We start from the raw sequence: 18,395 nt of genomic DNA, 5'->3' as shown, positions 1-18,395 counted from the left end.
CAGGGTGTTTCCCAGAGCAGTCGTGTCTATGGGCCGGGGCTGGGAGCCACTGGCCTAGACGCTGAGGTCCTGGAGCACAGGGCAGAGGAGACGGGCTGGGTCACCTGGGACGAGGGCTGGATGGTCTCTGGGCCTGTGCTAGCGGCAACACGGTGGGGTGAGATGGATGCCCGCTCCACGGGGCTCTTAGGGCACGTGTGACACAGAGCCCGGCCCACAGTGAGTGCACATGTTGCTGGAAAGCGGGGGGTGGGGGGGCAGGCCAAGGTGGGGGGAGGGAGAGGAGAGGGTGACAACAGGGCACAGCAGCAGGGTGCATCGGGGGCCCAGACCCCTGGGCTGAGGTGACCCACCTCTCCTGGAGCTGAGCTGGGGACCCCACGGCCTCAGTGGCCTTTACCAACCACCCCTATAACAGCCCCCCTAATGCCATCCTGAACACCGTGCGGTGACCCTACTCTGGCCCCGGTTTGGGGAGCAGCAGGCTGTGCATCCCAGGGAAGCCACCCGTCCCTGAAGGAGACAATTCCTGTAGCCTCCTGGGCCCTGCGGCCCTCTCCCATCCAGCGACGGGTGGACACCCCGGTCCTTCCCTCCACCGAAGCCAGAGCAGGTTGCTTTCAGCATCTCCCCACGCCCCCCACCCCGAGGCTTTGTGCTTGCTGCTTCCTCTTCTGCACGCCCTTCCCCACCCCTTCATCCAGGGGAAGGACTCCTGTTGCCGGACTGGCCTAAATATCACCTCCTCCGGGAAGCCCTCCTGCCCCCCCCCGCGAAATCCAGATTAAGTAGCCCTTCTACGAGATCCAGAAATAGTAGCAACGGAGGGCGTTCCTGAGTGCCCCACCTGCCTGATTTCCCTGCACACACCCAGAGGCGGGGGCTTTTCTCCCGAGGTTCAGGACACGCAATCCCTCCAGACCCCCGAACCCCGTCCCCAGCTTCCACACCAGCGAGTGGCCATGAGACTGGCTCTGTTCTGAGTACATCAGAGTCCTGATGCCCCCCCCCCACCCCCACAGGGGCCCCACATCTCTCTGCTTGCCCCCGACGGGACCTCTCCAGGGAGACGCTGCAGCTCTGCCTGTGGCCTCAGCAAACCTTCCGGAACTCGCCAGCTGGACGGGCTGGACGGCCTGGCTCTCCGAGCCCGACTCCACCCCACCCCTCCTGCCAGAGCCACCAGGAGCCCATGATGCCACCATAAATACGACCACTTTATTGACATACAGGAGTACTGACAGACGACCATACCCTAGCGTGAGGAACAGTGCCTCCTCCCGGGGCGTAAAGTGCAGCGGGTCCCTCGTGCGCGTGGCAGCTTCGTGTAACGAGGCAAGTGGATGCTAGTGCGAGATACGACTCCTCTGGAAGGAGCTCCCCTAGACAGGATCCGGGTCCGAGGTGGCCTCCGGACCCCCGACCGCCGCAGCCCTCCTCGACCCCGTCTCCCCGCGGCGGGAGAGGACGTTCCCAGGCTCCTCCGGGGGGGCCGGGCGCCGGGCCGGGGGCTGCAGGTGGGAACCACAAACAAACGCCTTCCCAGGCAGGGGCGGCTCTGCTGGAGTGCTCTCCATCCCCGGGGGGAGAACAGAGGCTCAGGGCGGGTCTTCACAGCCCGGCGCCCTCCGGAAGGGTGTCCGTGGGGGGCCCCCAGGGGCGGGGCGCTCGGGTGTCCGAGGGGCGGCCCAGGGCCTAGGCGTGCGGGGGTCTGCAGGAGCGGCAGCACGCCTTGCTGTAGTACCAGTGGCCGCAGAGGTTCACCTTGATGGCCAGGGCACAGTTGGTGCCAGGCTGGTCCTGGCAGCTGTCATCTGGGGGAGGGACACGGTGTGGGGGAGGGGAGGCGGGCATCAGAGACGGCCGGGGGGTGAGAACTCAACAGGACCGGACCCCCACCTCATCTCCCCATCTGCGGGAACTGGGGCTCCTCGCGGGTGGTCCAGGCAGCGGAACACCCGGGGTCAGGTGGCCCCTACCTGCCCATGATCTCAGGTGAGGGGCAGTGGGGCCCCCCGGCCCGCCTCGGGCCCTTGAGCACCGCTCCTCTGCCGGCCCTCTCTGCCCCTGCCGCAGCTCCCCAGGAGGGCCCAGCACCCCCCCAGGGTTTGACCTGTGCACGGGAAGGGCAACGCCAGAGCCAGGGCGGGAGGACACCTTGACCTCACTTCCCAGGAGGCCCACAGGCACACAGGCGTCCCCTCTGCTGAGCAGGCACGAAGCCACTCATCACCTTCCCGGGTGCCCCCGCGGAGCCCAGCACCCGGCCCCTTTTCCGGGCACTCAAGCCCCACGTCGGCCCGCACCAGCCAGCCTCCTGCGCCCGGCCCCTGAGCTGTGCGCCCTGTTTAGGCCAAGCCACCCTGGATTGGGGGACCTCGCCCACAGTCGGCCCCACCTCCTGAAGCCAGATGCCCGTCTCCGCGCAGCTCCCGGTCAGGTCTCACTTGCTGTCCTGCCCACCCCACCTCCCAGCCAGGCTCAGCCATTCTGCAGGGGGTGGGCGGGGGGAGCCTTGCTTCCCGTAGGACTTGCCGTCACAGCCACTAAACCACTGAGTCCTCCTGGCGCCTCGGTGGACACCTGCTCACCCCTCGGCCTCTGGCTCTGCCCACCTTTGTCGGCCTCCCCCTCTTACCTGGGGGCTCCGTAGGGCAAGGCTGCAGGTCACAGGCCTGCCTGCCAACAGGCTTCACCAGTGGGTCACAGCCCCGGACGATGTCTGTCCCCTGGTAGCATTTCACGTCTCGCATCCGCACGCCCACACCACAGGTCTTGGTGCACTGATGAGAGGGACAGCATGACCTAAGCCCCCCTCCCCACCTGGCAAGACAGGGCTTCTGGCCAAAGAGGGAGCCCACCCCTCCCCGCAGGCTGCTGAGTCGCAGCGCGCTGGCAGGGGTAGGGGTGGGGGTCACAAGGCCTGACACTCGTCCCCACCCAGGGCTACTCAGCTTTACCAGCTTTACCAGTCGTGCCCCCCCCCACTGTCCCTGGGTGGGTCCTTCGGTTTCAGCTTTCCCAGGGCCCGTGGAACGGAACACTCCAGACTCACGGGGCCATGGCTGACGGAGAACACTGGTTTCCGGTAAAATAACTGTGTTTGTCGTGGGCCACTTAAACCCATCTTCCAAAGTCACCACTCCCCCCCCGCGGCTCCCCCGTCCAGATGTTCCCCTTGGAAAACCCCGCTGAGCTACCCTGAACACCAGGGACATCTGCTGACCCCAGACGCCCCGCCGGCCTCCAAGATCCGACGGGCGGTGGATCCCTTTCGCTCCCCCGGCTCTGGGTGACCCCGCGTCACCCAGGCACATCTGGGACCTGAGCCTTCGGTTCCCCAAGGGGTCCAAGCGGGGGGAAGGCCCCAGCCCTGGACTCACCCCACTTAACTGATTTAGACTCAGCCCCTCCCGGCGTCGGGGCCAAGAGGAGGTCAGATGGGCACTGGCGCAGAGGACCGCCCACTGCGGGGACCCTGAGGAGCCTCTGACTGTGTCCCCGGAGGGCACCCTCCGCCCGGGGGGGACTGGAGAGGAGTGAGCGCCTGTGGAGCCCGCATCCTGGGGGGCGGCCGCAGGGACAGGACGCCAGAGGTCCAACGCCTCAGTCACCCCGCACCCACCCATCGTCAACAGGGCAATACGGGGATGTCCCCCCTAGCTCTCAGCCCATTTGGGGGGGACCTGCTCCCTCTTTGTGGCTCCCCTCACTTCCAGGTCTTGGCATCCAACCCCCAGCACAGCACCCGCCCCTGCGAGGCCCCGGGCCCACCTCCGCAGCCGCCCCGTCCTCTGAAGCTGGCTCTTCCCTCACCAGCCCCTCAGCCCCACCTGAGGCCCTCCCCACCCTCCGTCCCAGCCAGGCCAGGGAGGGGAGGGCAGACCTTGACCCCACCCTCAGCCCCTTTCCTTCTCCCCAGGTGGGTCCTCCCGTGGGCGACGCAGAGTGGAGGTTTGCTCTTGAATGAGCGTGCGTGGGTGCTGTAGAAGGCAGAGGTCCCATGTGGGGCAAGACTGGCGTCACCTTAAGTCTTTCCAGGGGAACCCTGAGCCCACGTGGGGGCGCGGCACTCGTGGAGCCCCCAGACTCACCCTGTCTTACTCCCCAAGTCTTCACCTTGAACTCTAAGATTGGGGCATTTGGCCTCCATCATCCTAGCGACCAAGACCATGGAAGCCTGGGGTGTGTGTATCGAGGAACACGGCAGAACATCACGGCTGAGTGTCTGAGGCTCCCTGTCCCACGCGACACCCCGCAGTGTCCATCTCGTGTCCCCCTTGCTCCCCCCATTATGAGTGCCCATGAGGTCACGGAGGCCGGAGGCTCTGGAGACCCCAGGTCACATGGCCTGGCCACAGCCGCACTGGCCCCGGGGCTCCCGCTCTCTGCCCCCTCCCCAGGGACGTTCAAAGACCACATGTGGACCCCCCCACCCCGTCCCTGGGTGGGTCACTAGGTGGAGAGAGGTCTGGGGGCCCAGGAGGGGCGTTGCTGCTAAGGACACATGGGGATAGCGCAGCGGGGGTGAGTGAGGGCCGCTTACGACAGGACCGGAACGCAGGGCCGGCCGCGAGCGCAGGAGCCGGCGGCGTGCTCACCTCGGACCAGGGGCTGGTGTACCACTTGAAGCACGGTCTCTCGAAGCAAGTGCTCTCCTCGGGGGGCTTCTTGGCGAGCCCGCACTCAGGGCCACTGCGGGTCTGTGGCTTCCCGTTGGCCAGCTCCATGCACAAGACCAGCCTCTTCTTCACGCCTCGGCCGCAGGTGGTGTTACACTGGGGCCAGGGGACAGATGGAGCCGGGTCAGAGGCCAGAGGCCAGGAGGACCAGAACATCGCACACGCGACTACGGGATACGGCCCGGTCCGTAAGGCGCCCCTGGCAGATGGGTGAGCTCTTTGGTCGAAAACCATCGGGCCCCAGACACATTGGATCAAAAGCAATTGTGCAGAAAACCAACTGTTTTGAAACAGAATGGCGCGTGACCATTTGTCCCAAGCGGATGCGGCGAACAGTGGGCCCCCCGCAGCAGCTTGGTGGGAACCACGGGTCCAGAGGGCAGACGAGGTGGTCACGGGAACAGATGGCTGCTGGCCCCCGGCACTCACCCGCTCCCAGTCCTGGGCCAGCCAGTGGGCGGGGCAGTTCTTGTCCCCGCAGGGGTGGATGGCCAGAGGCTTGGTCTCCGTCTGGCACTGCGACTCCGGCACCACCCGGCCATCGCCCGTCTTGCAGTACACGTGCCGGATCATTCGGCCGTGGCCGCAGCTCCCGCTGCACTGCAGGGGGGAGGCTGGGGTTAGGGGCGGGGCCCTCTCCAAGTCCCCCCACCTGCTGCGTTCCCAGAGAGGACCGGCTCCCGGGCTCCCCGGGCAGCAGCAGCGTGGGGGAGGGAGCAGTTGCCATGGCTACCACTTTTTAAATAACATTTTCTGTTCTAATTACAGAAATATTCCATGCTCGGTGAAAAACAGACACAGAAAAGCACACCTAAAATACCTAAAAAGGTCATCGTGTACCCAGCACCCACAGGGGACCCCAGTGAGCAGCTGAGCAGCTGTGACCCAGAGACAGACGGGGAGGTCACAAGAAAGGGTTAGATTCCTCACAATAGCAGGGAGGGCGGCTGGTTGGGTGTTCGAACCCCACGTCCTTACTCGAGACAAATAGGGAGACTGAGGGGCCGCAGGGCGAGGGGCGGGGACCCACCGTCCCCGGGCAGGGGTGGCAGCCGCCCTCCCCAGCCCGCCACGCCCCAGCCGGGCCCTGCCCTCACCGGGCCCCAGTCGGAGACAGTCCACTGGCGGTCGCAGGGGGGGCCCGTGCAGTCCTTCTCCGCCACGGGCCTGGTGTCGGGGTCACACAGCTTCTCGTCCTCCGAGCAGCGGATATCCCGGGTCACCACGCTCTGCTCCCCACACTTGGCGGCGCACTGCGGGCAGGCGCGGGAGCGCGGGGTCAGGGCGGCCCGTGCGCGGCCCCTGGGCGGACCCGCTCGGCCGCGCGCGCTCACCTCGGACCACTCGGACATCTCCCACTGCGGCCCGCACGCCGGGTTGCGGCAAGTCTTGCGCTCCTCGGGCCGCACGGCCTCGGCCGCCTCGCACAGGTCACTGTACACGGAGCTGTCGAAGCCGGGGGACAGCATCTTCCAGCAGCGCACGATGCGGACCTGGTAGCCCTCGCCGCAGGTGCGCGAGCACTCACTCCAACTGCTGGTCTCCCACCTGCCTCAGGACGGGGCCGCCCTCAGAGACGCCCCCTTCCCCGCGGCGGGAACCCCATGCAACCCCTGGCCCTGGGGGGAACGTACCCCCGACCGCGTCCACGGCCACGGCGGCCTAAGCACCCCCCCTCCCCGGGACCTGGTGAGGCCTCAGGGTGGAGGTCCTGAGCCCCCCGGGAGTCACCCAAGGTCAGGCGTGGGGGCCCCTGCCCAGAGCCTGCGCCCGCCCCCCTGCCTAGCAGCCCACACAACCTCCATCTGCCTCCCTCACCCGCCCTCCCCACAACCCCTGGCTTTCCCGCCACTTCAGGACCCACGTTCTGGCCTTGTTCCGTGGCCTATACTGTTGCTTCCGCCCAAAGTGCCCTCCCTGCTTCTATGCGAGGTCATGCTTCAGTGTCCCCGAGCCCTGTGCTGCCCCCTATGAGGGCTCCTGGGGGGCAAGGGCAGGCCCCAGCGCATAACCAGCTTCTTGGAAGGGAGCAAATATGCAGGAGACAGAGGGCCCAGATGAGGCAAGCTGGAGGGGGAGAGGCCTGTAGCCTTGCGCTCCTCTGGGGACCCCATCATGGTCATGACTAGGAAGAGAACGTGCTGAGGGCCCAGTCTCTGACCCTTTGTGCTGCAGCGTGGGACAGGGCGGAACAGCTTCGGACGCCCACGCCAGCCCCCACCCACAAAGCCGGCGGTGGGGGCCGGATGCTAGCTAACTCCTGCTGCTCCTTGGGGCCAAGGTAAAGCCGCCCCCCAGCTGCCCCCACACCGCCCGCCCAGGGCGCTGGGTGGCAGGTACCTGGGCTGGCACTCCCTCCCGGCGCAGAACTCCTGGACGGGCTCCGGACGGGTGAGGGCGTCGCAGAAGCTGTCCTCCACCTCTATGCCGTCGTAGCGCACACACATGGCGTAGGTCGACAGGACCCCTGGTTCAGGACACAGGAAGGGCCCGTGAGCCCAGGCGAGTCCCTTGGAGACCAGCGGGTGGGCCACGCGAGCACAGACAGGTCACCCGACCTCTCAGAGGTCCCCCGGCTCGCGCTGGGGACAACCGGCTTCTAGAACAGCGGCAGAGCCCAGGGACGAGGGCTTCGTGGACCTGAACTCTCCGCGCCTGTGCCTCCGGGTCTGAGCCCTCGTCGCAAGCCCCACCCCGGCGCCATCCAGCTCGGAGCGGGCGCCCACTTCGTTTGTCACAAAGCCCGGGCTCAAACCGGCCCTTTACAGCCCAGAGGAAGCACAGCCGCGTGTGACCAACTTCACTCCTTCAGCAGCCCCCTCCCCGTCGAGCGGGCCGGTGGGCGGGCGGACGGACGTGGGCGGCCGTGTTTGAAGCGCGCGTGGTTCCGGCCCCGCCGGGCCGCCCCCAGGTGCTACAGTCCATCTTCAGACTCTCCCTGCCCTCCTGTGGCACAGCGGAACCCTTAGCCGACTCTCGGGAACATTCTCGAGCCGCTTCTATGTGTGTTCCCCCCCCTTGGCGCCCCAGCACTCCGTAAATCCCCTCGGGGGACCCTGTGTGACGGGCCGGCTGTCGCCCGTTACTCTTGGTTCTTTGACCCTCCCCCAACCCCCATCCCTCCTCTGGTCCTCTTGCCCCGGCAGCCCTGCCGCGCCCCTGCGCGGACACCTGGGCCCCACGCGCTGAGCAGCGGCTGTGTCCCTGCGAAGGAAGCAGGATGCCGCGGTGGGACTGGAGGGGGTCGGTGAAGGCCGGGTGGGGCTGGGGTCTGTTGCTGCTGGTGTGCGTGTGCGAGAGAGAGAGATGGGGAGACCCAACCTCCCTGAGTAACGGAGACAGCGGAGTCCTCCTCAATGGGGCTGCCGGCGCCCCAGGAGGAAATCCATTTCCCCATTGATGGAGAGCCCCAGCCCTCCCTTCCCGGCGGCGCGTGTCTGAAAGCCGCCGTCTCTCCAAGCCCCAGGCCTGGACGGAATGAAACTGCCTGGGAAGCAGCCTACAAGGGGATTTTTTTTTTTTCTTTTTTCCGTAGAGGACGAGCCAGGTTACAATCACTCGCTCCTCGGGGCCAGCCCTGGGCTGCGTCGTCTTTTGCCCTCTCTTGGGGCCGGTGGGGGTGCGGGGAGGAGGGGGCCCTTCCTGGCCAAGTCTGCTTGGTAATGTTCCCGGCCTTGGAGACACCAGCTCAGGGGCCCAGGGAGGTCCAACGCTGGGGACTTGCAGACCCTTGCCAAGTGCCTGACTATCCATTCAGACCTCACCATTGACCGGGAACATGGCAGGGCTGGAGCAAAAGGGACTGGGGTTCAAGACCCAGCTCCTTGTCTCCTTCATCACGGCAGGGTCGCAGGAACACTGTCAGACTCTCCAGGCCTCAGCGTGGTCACCCCCAGGTTGGGAACGTCCCTGAGAGCCTGGGTGAGTCGAGGTACCAGATTACTTCGTCACATCCGTCTCGAGTGCAGAGCTTTTCAAACCTCCTCACGCACGGGACCTTCCCTTTAAGCCAAAGCGAGCAGGGAGCCTGGGCTCATGAAACACAGATGGGCGTGCTGCACGGGCAGGGGACGGGGCTCAGGGCCCACCGGGCCCACCACTCCCAGCCCTCACCCCGGAGGTGCCAAGGGGCCCCTGCTGTGTGCCTGTGATCCCGCACAGACTCCGTGGGCCCCAGAAGGCGCGTGACCCCACTACCACCTGGCCCGGCCTCGGCACCCTACAGAATGGGGTTTCCAGAGTAGCTGGCCAGAGTCACAAGCTTCCAATTCGGTGGCGTGTACAAGAGGTGGTGGCCGGGGGGCTATTCAGCAGGAACCCGCCTCGGCCATTTCTGCCTCTGGCCACCTGGGCGGAGCCGGGTGCCTTCCTGGTGACGGGGAGCCTCGGGTAAAGGAGAGCGCGTCCTAGAGCAGAGCCCGGCCTGTCTGTCGGCCTCCCTTCTTCTTTCGCCCTCCCGTGTCCCTTGGTTCACAAGAGGCAGAGCCAGCCCGTCCCCTGCCTGGCCGCTCTGTGACCCAGGAAAAGTGGCTCTGTGTCCTTGCTGGGGACTGTCTTCTGCCCAGGGCCAGGCACTGCCCCCCCACCCCATCTCAAGCACTGTCAGCTCCGCAGGGAGCCCTGCCTCTGGGAGGGAAACAAGAGGCTCCCGGACACAGAATGTCAGGACAACTCCAACACCCGCAGCGTCCGGGAGACCGGGCGGCTCTGTCCGGCCCCGTCTGTGCACTGCTGAGACAGCCTCTGGCAAACCTGACCCCCCGCCCCCACGTGCCCAGCCCCCTCGGGTCAGCCCGCTGAGCAGGCTCTCTCGGGGGGGCAGCGGAGGGTGGCCGTCGTGGAGGCGGTGCCCATGTGCGAGCTCCTCCCCCGGGGCATCTCCTATGCTAACCAGGGCTGCAGGAGGCGCACGTGAGCCCGCCCCGACCACCCGCGGCCTGCCTCATCTCATCCCCCCGCAGGCCAGAGATGGCAGAGGCCGATGTGGGGCTGTGGGACGGGGTTGGGGCATCACACACTTCGAGCAGCTGCCCCGGGTGTTGACCCAAATACGAAGTCGCAGGCGCGGGCGAGGCGGCCCTCGGGGTCTCCCTGCAATGCTTCCCTCGGGCGCGGGCCCTGGGTCTGACTCTGAACTTGTAGCAGCCCCCGGGGAGGGAAGCCCGGGTCCCAGCGCGGAGGTGGCCGGCCGCGTGGGCAGACAGACGCGGGCCCGAACCTCAGCTCAACACTTGTAACTGACCACATGTGTCTGTCTGTCTAGGAGCGACCGAGGCGGGGGTGGGGGTTGGGGGTGGGTCTCTGTTCCCAGCTGCTCCCCTGACAGGGTCCTCGACTCTGCCCCCGGCCCCCGTGGGTCGAGCTCCCCTTCCTCAACTGCTGTGAACAGAAGTAAAATCCATACCACTTGGGCGGTCTAACTTTCAACCAAAAGGACGTCCGCCCTAACAAAATGCCATACAAAGAACGGCGGACAACGGTGTGCAGGGGGCAGCCGGCACGAGCCCCAGGAGGCCAGGCCGGACTGTGGTCTGGTGCGGCCCCTGGGAGCCGGAGGACGCCGACTCCTGTCCCCTCACAATGCCGTTCCCATCAGGAAATCAGGAGATAAGCTCCCGGGGGCAAGGGGGCCCGCAGCTTCCCCCCACCCCACCCCACCCCGGTGCAGGCAGGCTGAGCGTGTGTGGCCCGTCCGGCGGCCCGTACCTGTGGCACAGGTGGCACTGCAGGGCTCGTGTGACGAGAGCTTCCACCGGTACATGTCCGCCGGGCTCACGCCCTGCTTGCGCGTCTTAGGCCTGGTCCTGAAAGGTGCGGAGAGGGCGTGAGCACTCCCGGAGGGGCTCTGGGCCCCCAGGCCGTGCCCCCAGGGAATAGCGAGCCTGCCCTGGCCCCGGGCAGAGTCTACACCGTCAGAGTCAGCCCGTGTGCTGTCCAGAACAGGGGACGGGAGGCGGCACCGCAGGGAGGCACGTTTTGGGAGCAGCAGACGTTGGCCTCTCTCTGTCCTCGCCCGGGGGCCGTCCCGGCACACGGCACGGCAGCGGCCCCGGCTGCAGGCTGGGGGCGAGTTCGGGGCTCAGCCGCATGGCCGCGGCTCCCCGCACACGTGCTGGCTCCGCGCGGCCGCCTCCCAGCCCGGGCAAGCGAGCCGCTTTCCTCCACTGCCCCGCAAGGGACGCGGAAGGCCCCTTCCACGCTGAGAACGTGCCGTCTCAGGACGCAGCCTGAACGCGGACACTGGCCGTTCGGCCTCCCAGGATCAAAACAGCAAAGCCCAGCGGCAGACAGGGGAGTGGCCGGTCCCCTCCAGACGCCTCTGCCCAGGTCTGCGATGGCTGTTGTGCAGGGAGAGGGAGCTGAGGCCGTGCCAGCGACCAGCTATGATTCTTGGCCAGAGCCCGGGCGGCTGAAGCCAACTATTGTTAGGACTGTTTGCTTCTTTGAACCAGTTGGTGTGCTGGGGCCTCCGTATCCGCCGTGCAGGCCGGGTTTGGGCTCAGCGGGGGAGGAGGGAAGCGGCGCCCCAGACTCGGCTCCAAGGTGTGGCCACCGGCGCTGGAGGGCGGCCCCCAGAAGGGGACGTGGGGCGCCGCTGGCACACCGGACACTGCTCTGCTGCCCCGCGCCCCTGCCCTTCACGCCCGTGGGGGCCGGCTGACGACTGCCCCGAGCCGCCACCCTTCCACGAGGCGTCCACGTGGGCACGTTCCCAGGTCCCTTCACGGGGACCTGCGGCTCCCTCGGTGGCCGGGCTCAGTACAGGTCCCAGGGCGCATGCTCTGAAGGGCTTGCCCGTCGCCTCTGCGACCGAGACATTGGTTTGGATTCAACTGGGAGCTCGCTCTGCTTCCGGGTTTGCTGCGTGGACCAGCCCCACGGTCCACTCTCGGGGAACGTGGCCCTGAAGGCACATGTTGCTAAAGCCACCGAGCCCCTCACCTGGTGACTTCACAGCCAACAGCCAGCCCTTCCGTCTCACGGACCTCCAGGGCGGGGGGAGGTTCCCCTCCCTCCTCCTTAAGAGCGAGAAGAAGTGCTTGGGCCCCTCACCCACCTAAGACCTTGTCATCTCAGAGCAAGGGACCCACAGGAACCTGGAAGGGAGCCCCAGCTGCCCTGCACAAGTCCTCCGGGGAGGAAGGGCCAGGGAGCCCCCGTCCCAGTGCCTGGCTGGGAGGACTGGAACCTGGCTCCCCGGGTGCCCCCCTTTCCGTGACTTTAAATTCTCCCCGAGAACAAGAAAGATGAAAAGATCCCACCCGTGCCCACCCCCCCATGGGGAAGCTGTACTATCTTCAACTAATTACACACTCCTTAGCCAGCAGGCTGCGTGACTCATTCCGACTAGAGAGAGAGAGAGAGAGCACGCGAGCGAGCAGCCGGCTTCAAAATAACCCTTCGGGGCTGAAACACAAATTGTATTTCTGGAGGGGCTGCCCACGCTTCTCTCTCCCACGGCCCACATCAGGCCACCAGAGCCCCTCTAGAAAACCCAGTGCGCCCGTGCCCAACACCGCAGCGCGCCTGCCAGCTTCTGTTCTTGGAAGGAGTGAGCGCCCCAGGAGGAAAACACCCCCAGGATCTCTGCGCCACCCACGCCTCTCCTGCCTCCTTTTGGAAGGAAGAGAGTGCTGCCCCTCTCGGCCAGACGCGCTCAGACAGTGGCCGAGTCTCTTGTTTACAAGCGAACCAGCAAGCCTGGTGCCGTTCTGCCCGCTCCGGGGCTAGTGGGGGGGTGGGGGGTGCTAAGTCCCCGTGTGCTGGTTCCCAGCATCTGCGCCTGGTGACCAAGGGGCCTCCCTTGATTGTTTGTGGCTGCTCGGCAGAGATGAAAATAACCTTTCCTTTCTGAGCTGCCCCTTTGATTTCGGCCTCTCGGAGCAGACACAACTTCCTGTGTTTGGACAGCGCGCCGGCCGGGCTATTTTGGCCTGCTGGTTTCCCCACGGCCTCCCTGGGCCCTTTATCTCCAAAAACCATCTTTGGTCTCCCAGCAGCAGCATCCTTTGACGGGCAATGGCTGGGGCTGGCGCCGCCGCATCTCCCCAGGTCCGCCTGGGACCGGCCAGGCTGGCTGAGTGGCCACAATCAATCCTATCAATCCCTATGGCCCAGGAGGCCCCGGGGCAGGGGAAGGGGGAACAGTCGTCTGGGTTTGGGGCAGGGGAGACACTGTCTACGTGGCTTAAGGACCCAAAAGCTCGTGTGTTCGTGGTCTGGCCTGGGGATCCCGGGCTGCCCAACCGGCAGGCCCTGGGGCGTCCTCCTAGCCCCGCACTTGGGGATGCGGAAACGGAAGCCGGGAGTGGACAGGAGACACGCCTGAGTCACGCAGGAAGTCGGGACGGTGGCCGGGGGCCCCGATGCGCCTTCCTGAGCTCTCTCCGCGCAGTGAGCCGCACGAGGCAGCCGGGCCTCTGCGCCGCCCCAAGAAGGCCATTCAGAAAGGGACGCCAACCGTCTCGGGCGCCTGCAAGGACCCCGGCCCCACGCTGGAGGTTCCGCGCTACTGCCGGTTCTGTTTCCCGAGTCCTCATCCGGGGCTTCCCCTGGGGATAGACCGTCACCCTCCAGGCAGGCCTGGAGCCGACAAGAGGGCAGCGAAAGACATGGAGACCAGGCTCAGAGGCTTCAGGAACCGGCTGTCCCCCCGGGTGCTGGCTCGTGGTGAACACCGGCCCTTTGCCCCTGGACCCCACTCTCTGACTCGACGTGCTCCTAGAAGCAAAGCTCACCGCCCCTCCCGCCGCTGGGTCCCACGTGCCCCCAGGCCCCATACCCTGCAAGCTTGCGGGTCTCTAGGCAGGTGGGCAGACAGCCCTGGCGGGCCCCGCGGGAAGAAGGGCAGCCTCAGAAGCTTCACTGTCCACATTTGCAAAGAATTCCACCCAGAGGGAGGCCACTTTGCTGCTCTTGTCCCCAGGCTCACGGGTGAGAGGGTCACCCCGACCATGTCACCTTGTGAGTGAAGCCCAAACCTTCTATTAAACCCAGTCCTCCAGGGTCCCAAGGAAGCCCACCTCCGCACCCTCAGCCCCATTCCTGTTTGAGGTCTAAAGCCGGGGGTTCGGGTGGGTCTCCAGAGACAAAACAGAAACCGCCAAGTGCTTCCCACCTCCAGCACCCCCGCCCCGCCGCCTCCACCAGCGACAGCCGAGCCTGACTCGCTCTGCTTGAAACAGCTGGAGCTGCTCCCCGAGCTTCTGGGGAACAGCAAGAGACCCTCCATGGTGGCCATCGACAGCACAAGGGACTTGTCACCAGGGATTGTCTCCTGGCCGGGATAGCAGCAGGACTGGGGCCACGCTGCTCCCAACAGCCTCCAACCCAGAGCCAGCTGTGACTGTGCAGGTGTCTCCAGGTGTGTCCCAGCTCTGGGGCCCTGGCCCCAGGTAGACCCTTGGTTGACATATCCTAGGGGTACCTCCAGCCCCTGAAGCAGAAGGACTTATTCCCAAGGCCTGATTCTGGGGTCTGGCCACTCGCCGAGGCCCCACTGGACCTTTTCCCGTTTCCTCTCTGGCCTGCAGGGAGGGTCGAGCCGAGCCACTCCACACGCACTGAGGAGCCTGGAGCACCCGCCGGATCCCAGGCCTTTGGGCTCCACGGCACAACTCCCTCTGGGTCCCTATCACTGTCCGACACAGTGTTGTGACAGGTGTTTCCATGCGCGTGGATGCTTGGCCCGAGCTTGGCTCACGATGACCCCTCAGAATGGTTCTCCTGAACCAGAGCTGGGGTCACACATGGGCGCTCGGCACCCCCTCTGACTCACGGTCCAAACTGGCGGGAAGGGCTCCCTAAAAGCCAGGCTTCTGCCGCCTCCTCAGATCCCGGGGGGCAGGAGCCTGCGCAGGAAGGGCTCTCCGCCTCCGCCCCAGGGTCTGGCCTCACCCGACGAGCCTCGCCCGGCAGCTCCAGCCCTACCTGGCCTTGTGCGTCCGGTTCCCGGCCGACGTGGGGAGGCTGGCACTGGCGTTGGGGAACGGGGCCTCGGAGGACACGTTGGTCATGCCGTCGCTGTGCAGCTCCAGGTAGGACCCATTGAGCAGATAAGCACCGCCCCCTCCGTTCTCCTCGTAGTCCGCGTACAGGCTCTCGGCTGCCGGGCTCCTCGGCCCGCCCGGCGCGAAGATGCTGTTGCCAGTCTCGTTGAAGGGGAGCTCCCTGGAGTCAGACCCTGCGCCCAAGAGCTGGTCGGAGATGACATTGGCAGAGAGGAGCCGCTGAGAGGCGAGACGTGCGTCCACCTCCTGGTCATCCTTGTCCCCCGCGAGAGCCGTCCCAGTGGCATTGCCGTCTATGAGGGAGACAGGTAGCTCACTCTCAAGCGCTCCCTCGTGTGGGCGCGAGGGCTGCCCCTGGGAGCAGGGGGCAGGAGGGGGGCTGGTGTGGCCGGCAGCAAAGACCCGAACCGGGAGCCCCCCAGAGGCAGGTTTCTGCCCAAGGGACGGGGTGCAGGGTGCCAAGTAAAGGTGCATGTGCAAGCCGGCCCGGACACCCTCTGGCAGGAAAATCTGCTTGATTCCACCGTGGATTAAATAGGGTCCCCCCAGAGCTCCCACTGGCCTGGACCTCAGCACGTGAGCTTATCTGAAATGGGCCTGCCTGTCCCAGGAAGACACACGTAGCAAGCCTCCCGTCTGCGGGGCTGCTGGGGACAGAAGACCCCCTTCTTCCTAGGAAGCCCCCGCCCCAGCCTGTCGCTCCTGGTTACCTCGGAAGCCCTTGCCTCTGGGAGGCCCCTCACAGGCCCCGCCGCCGGCCTGCTCGCACACCTCGTTGGTCTCCTGGCCTTTGCTCAGACCCAGCTCAATCCCCGGGCCCAGGTGGCCGAACAGCCGGTTGTCCAGGCCCAGGCGCTCGGAGGAGGTCTGGCCGTAGAAGGAGCCGTTGTGCCGCAGGAAGCCCAGCAGCGCGGCGCCGTCCAGCTCCTGGCTCTCTGCGCTCTCAGAGGCGGGCTCGGAGAAGCTGTAGTAGACGGGCTGTAGGCGGTGGGCGTGCGGCGGCTGCAGCAGCGTGTACTCGAAGGTGATGGAGGGGCTCTTGCCGTTCTGGTTCCACACCTGCGGGGGAGAGGAATTGGGACCCCGCCCCTTCCACACGAGCCTGGAGGGGCGCCGAGGTTCCGCACCCCCAGCCCCGAGGGCAAAGATGCACTTTTGTCCCGAGCTGCCAGACGCGTTTCCGGCCGTGGCCCGCAGCGGAGCCCTTCCCAGGGACTCACCCCGGACCAAAGAAGGGGGTTCCACCCGGGTTGCCCCTCACCCCTCAGGCAGCCCGACCCAAAGCCTGGGGAGCAGGGGCACACCCCGGGACGGGCGGAGGGAGCTGTCCTCCCCAGGTACAGGCCGTGGCAGGTGCCCGGAGGATGTTCTACGAGTCACAAAGCCGACTATAACCCGATCTGCTTTTGATTCTCACCACAGGCCAGAAATCCCACGGGTGTAGCTCTGGGAGAAAGTGCTAACCTGCCGCCGGGGTAGTTCTAGGAGGCTTGGAGAAAGGGGGCCAACGCTAAGTGAAGGGTGAGGCCCTGGCAGACGGTGGGGGCGTTAAGGAAAGGCGGCAGATCCCTCCGAGCGACCGTTTCCCACAGGAGCACCCGGGGGGACCCTCTGTTCTCCAGCGTGAAAGGAACTGTGCCTGTGAGGACGCGCTGGCATCACTTGGAGGGACAAGGAGGGATGCCGTTCAGTGTCCACGGACCACAGCAGACGGCAGGACACACCGTCGTATAACCAGAATCCCCACAATCGTCGCAACAAGGCCGGCTGCCAGGAGGCCTGTCCCACAGAGACCTCTGCACACAGCCAGGAGGACAAAGGTCTCCCAGGGGACAAATAAACCAGCCCAGAAAACCAGCTTCTTGATCTATAAGCTCGAAAGAGAATCAAGGATGAATATTCAAGGGACCGAGGGCAGCTGCCCCGGGAAATCCCATCTCCACCGGATTTCCAGGGCCGGCATTCAGACCCACAAACCACTGACCAACGGCCAGGGCCTTGGAAGAAGGCCACAAGTTTATAGGGTAACGACGCTCCCTGCTCTTCTCCCGAAGAGCCGACCGTCACTGACAGTTAAGGTTCGCTGGAGAAATGGGTCGGTATTAGCGAATCAGGGTCCGGGTTGTCACGGTTAATCAGGGACCCAAGCCATCATCCCTGGCCCCTGTGAGTGTGAGGGCATATGGGGGACTAGTGGCCCAACTATGGCCCAAGTCTGGCTCACTGTGTATCTGCTGGAAGCAAGGCTTCCCCGGTTCCCAAGTTCATGGCGGTAGTCGGCTCCTCAGCCCATCAGGTAAGAGCTACTATAGCGGGGAGAGCTAAGCGGAAGCTCATGGGCCCAAGCCCCTCCCCATCCCCATCTGAGAAAGCAAATCGAAAACAATATTGCATCCTGGGGAAATTACAGAGATTAGGGTCACTCCTGGCAGCCTGAAGAAGACGAGGCAGTGGCCCCCGCCTCCCCCACCGAACTCAACAGTTTGGCCCCGATGGAAACAAGACAGGTCCAGGAGGGCGATGGAGACCCCCCCATACCCGCCCAAGCCGGGGCCCCAGCGGCAGCCCTGCGACAGAGACGGCGCTTGCCTGGAGCAGATGAGCATGACCCCAAGCTGATCGCATGTGGTCGCTCATGGGGCAAATGTCTGCTTTTCGAGCCCGACCAGGGAGGAGTGGTTTCCGTTCCTGGGACGGACAACAGTACACGTTGGCAGTTTTGCCCCAGGGCGGTGTTCAGCAAATCCCGCTCCCCGACTTCCTACAGTGCAAGGGGTCTGGACCTTTCTACAGAACCTCACACGGGTCTTCTTCACAGCTAACATCGTGTCTACCGGACCAGCGGACCAGGAAATGGTCCAGGAGGCCTCGGTAAAGCATCTGTATTCCGGAGGATCAAATGTTCAACCCTATAAAGACTCAGTGCCCAGCCCCCACCGGCAAACACCCCAGGACTCGGTGGCCTTGGGCGCGCCAGGACACCTCCTTGAAAGTAAGGATCGCGTCATTGCGTCTTACTTCCTCCCTACGACGGATTTGGGACGTAGCGTATTTCGTGTCCGGGAATGCTGATCCCACCCGCATCCTGGACGCCTGAGGCAGTTGCCAGGCCTCAGTGGGGTCCTGGGGAGAAGGGCTCTGTGGCCGTCAAGGCAGTGGGGCAAACAGTAACAGAGAGACCTGGGGAAAGACAGCACGCGGACCGCACCGGCAGCCTCCACAAGGCAGTGACAAAGGAGTCCCCTGGCGTTCTGGAGCAAGGCCGTGCTGCCCGCGGCAGACCAATATGCAGTGTTTGGAAAAGAGCTTCTGACACGGTACCGGGCCTGCTAGAGATGGACCGTGGGACCCCAGGACATCAAGGGACCCGGGCAGCCAGCGCGAACTCCGCCAAGTTACTCAGTCGGGAGGGCCCGGCAGCGGTCCACGGGGAGCCGGCATCGTCCCATCCAGGACGAGGCACAATCCGGGCAGAGGCTGGATCGCAGCTGATGGAAGCCCTCGGCCTCCGAGCCCCTACCCAGCACCTACCGCTCAGAGCGGCCGCTGCGCGGTGCCATGACGACGAAGTCACAGAGGAGAGAAACAACCAAACTCGAGCTCGGGTGGGGCCACTCCGTGTGGGGCACGAGCTGAAAACGGGACCCGCTTCACGAGCCCGGGGGGGGCCACTCCTTGTGGGGCATGAGCTGAAAACGGGACC

The 18,395-nt window shown here is 65.5% G+C and overlaps 1 protein-coding gene across 2 annotated transcripts in view; it reads right to left on the bottom strand.

Moving 5' to 3' along the window:
• Window positions 1-1,196: 1,196 nt before the first annotated feature.
• ADAMTSL2 (ADAMTS like 2) overlaps window positions 1,197-18,395 on the bottom strand; it is a 31,307-nt gene continuing 14,108 nt past the window's right edge. The window contains exons 10-19 of one of the 2 annotated variants that reach the window (XM_032307825.1): window positions 15,403-15,751; window positions 14,613-14,985; window positions 10,389-10,486; window positions 7,023-7,149; window positions 6,017-6,230; window positions 5,780-5,935; window positions 5,112-5,282; window positions 4,602-4,778; window positions 2,639-2,783; window positions 1,197-1,814 (exon numbers count right to left, since the gene is read on the bottom strand). In XM_032307825.1, the coding sequence (XP_032163716.1) occupies window positions 1,696-1,814; window positions 2,639-2,783; window positions 4,602-4,778; window positions 5,112-5,282; window positions 5,780-5,935; window positions 6,017-6,230; window positions 7,023-7,149; window positions 10,389-10,486; window positions 14,613-14,985; window positions 15,403-15,751 (1,929 nt within the window). In that variant the 3' untranslated portion in view covers window positions 1,197-1,695. The remainder of the gene's footprint in view (window positions 1,815-2,638; window positions 2,784-4,601; window positions 4,779-5,111; window positions 5,283-5,779; window positions 5,936-6,016; window positions 6,231-7,022; window positions 7,150-10,388; window positions 10,487-14,612; window positions 14,986-15,402; window positions 15,752-18,395) is intronic. The other variant, XM_032307826.1, reaches the window with a different exon arrangement.

This window comes from Mustela erminea, chromosome 12 (genome assembly GCF_009829155.1).
Source record: "Mustela erminea isolate mMusErm1 chromosome 12, mMusErm1.Pri, whole genome shotgun sequence".
In the NCBI taxonomy this organism is placed as follows: Eukaryota; Metazoa; Chordata; class Mammalia; order Carnivora; family Mustelidae; genus Mustela; species Mustela erminea.
The sequence above is the reverse complement of the archived record's forward strand: the minus strand, read 5'-3'. Positions and strand labels throughout refer to the sequence as shown.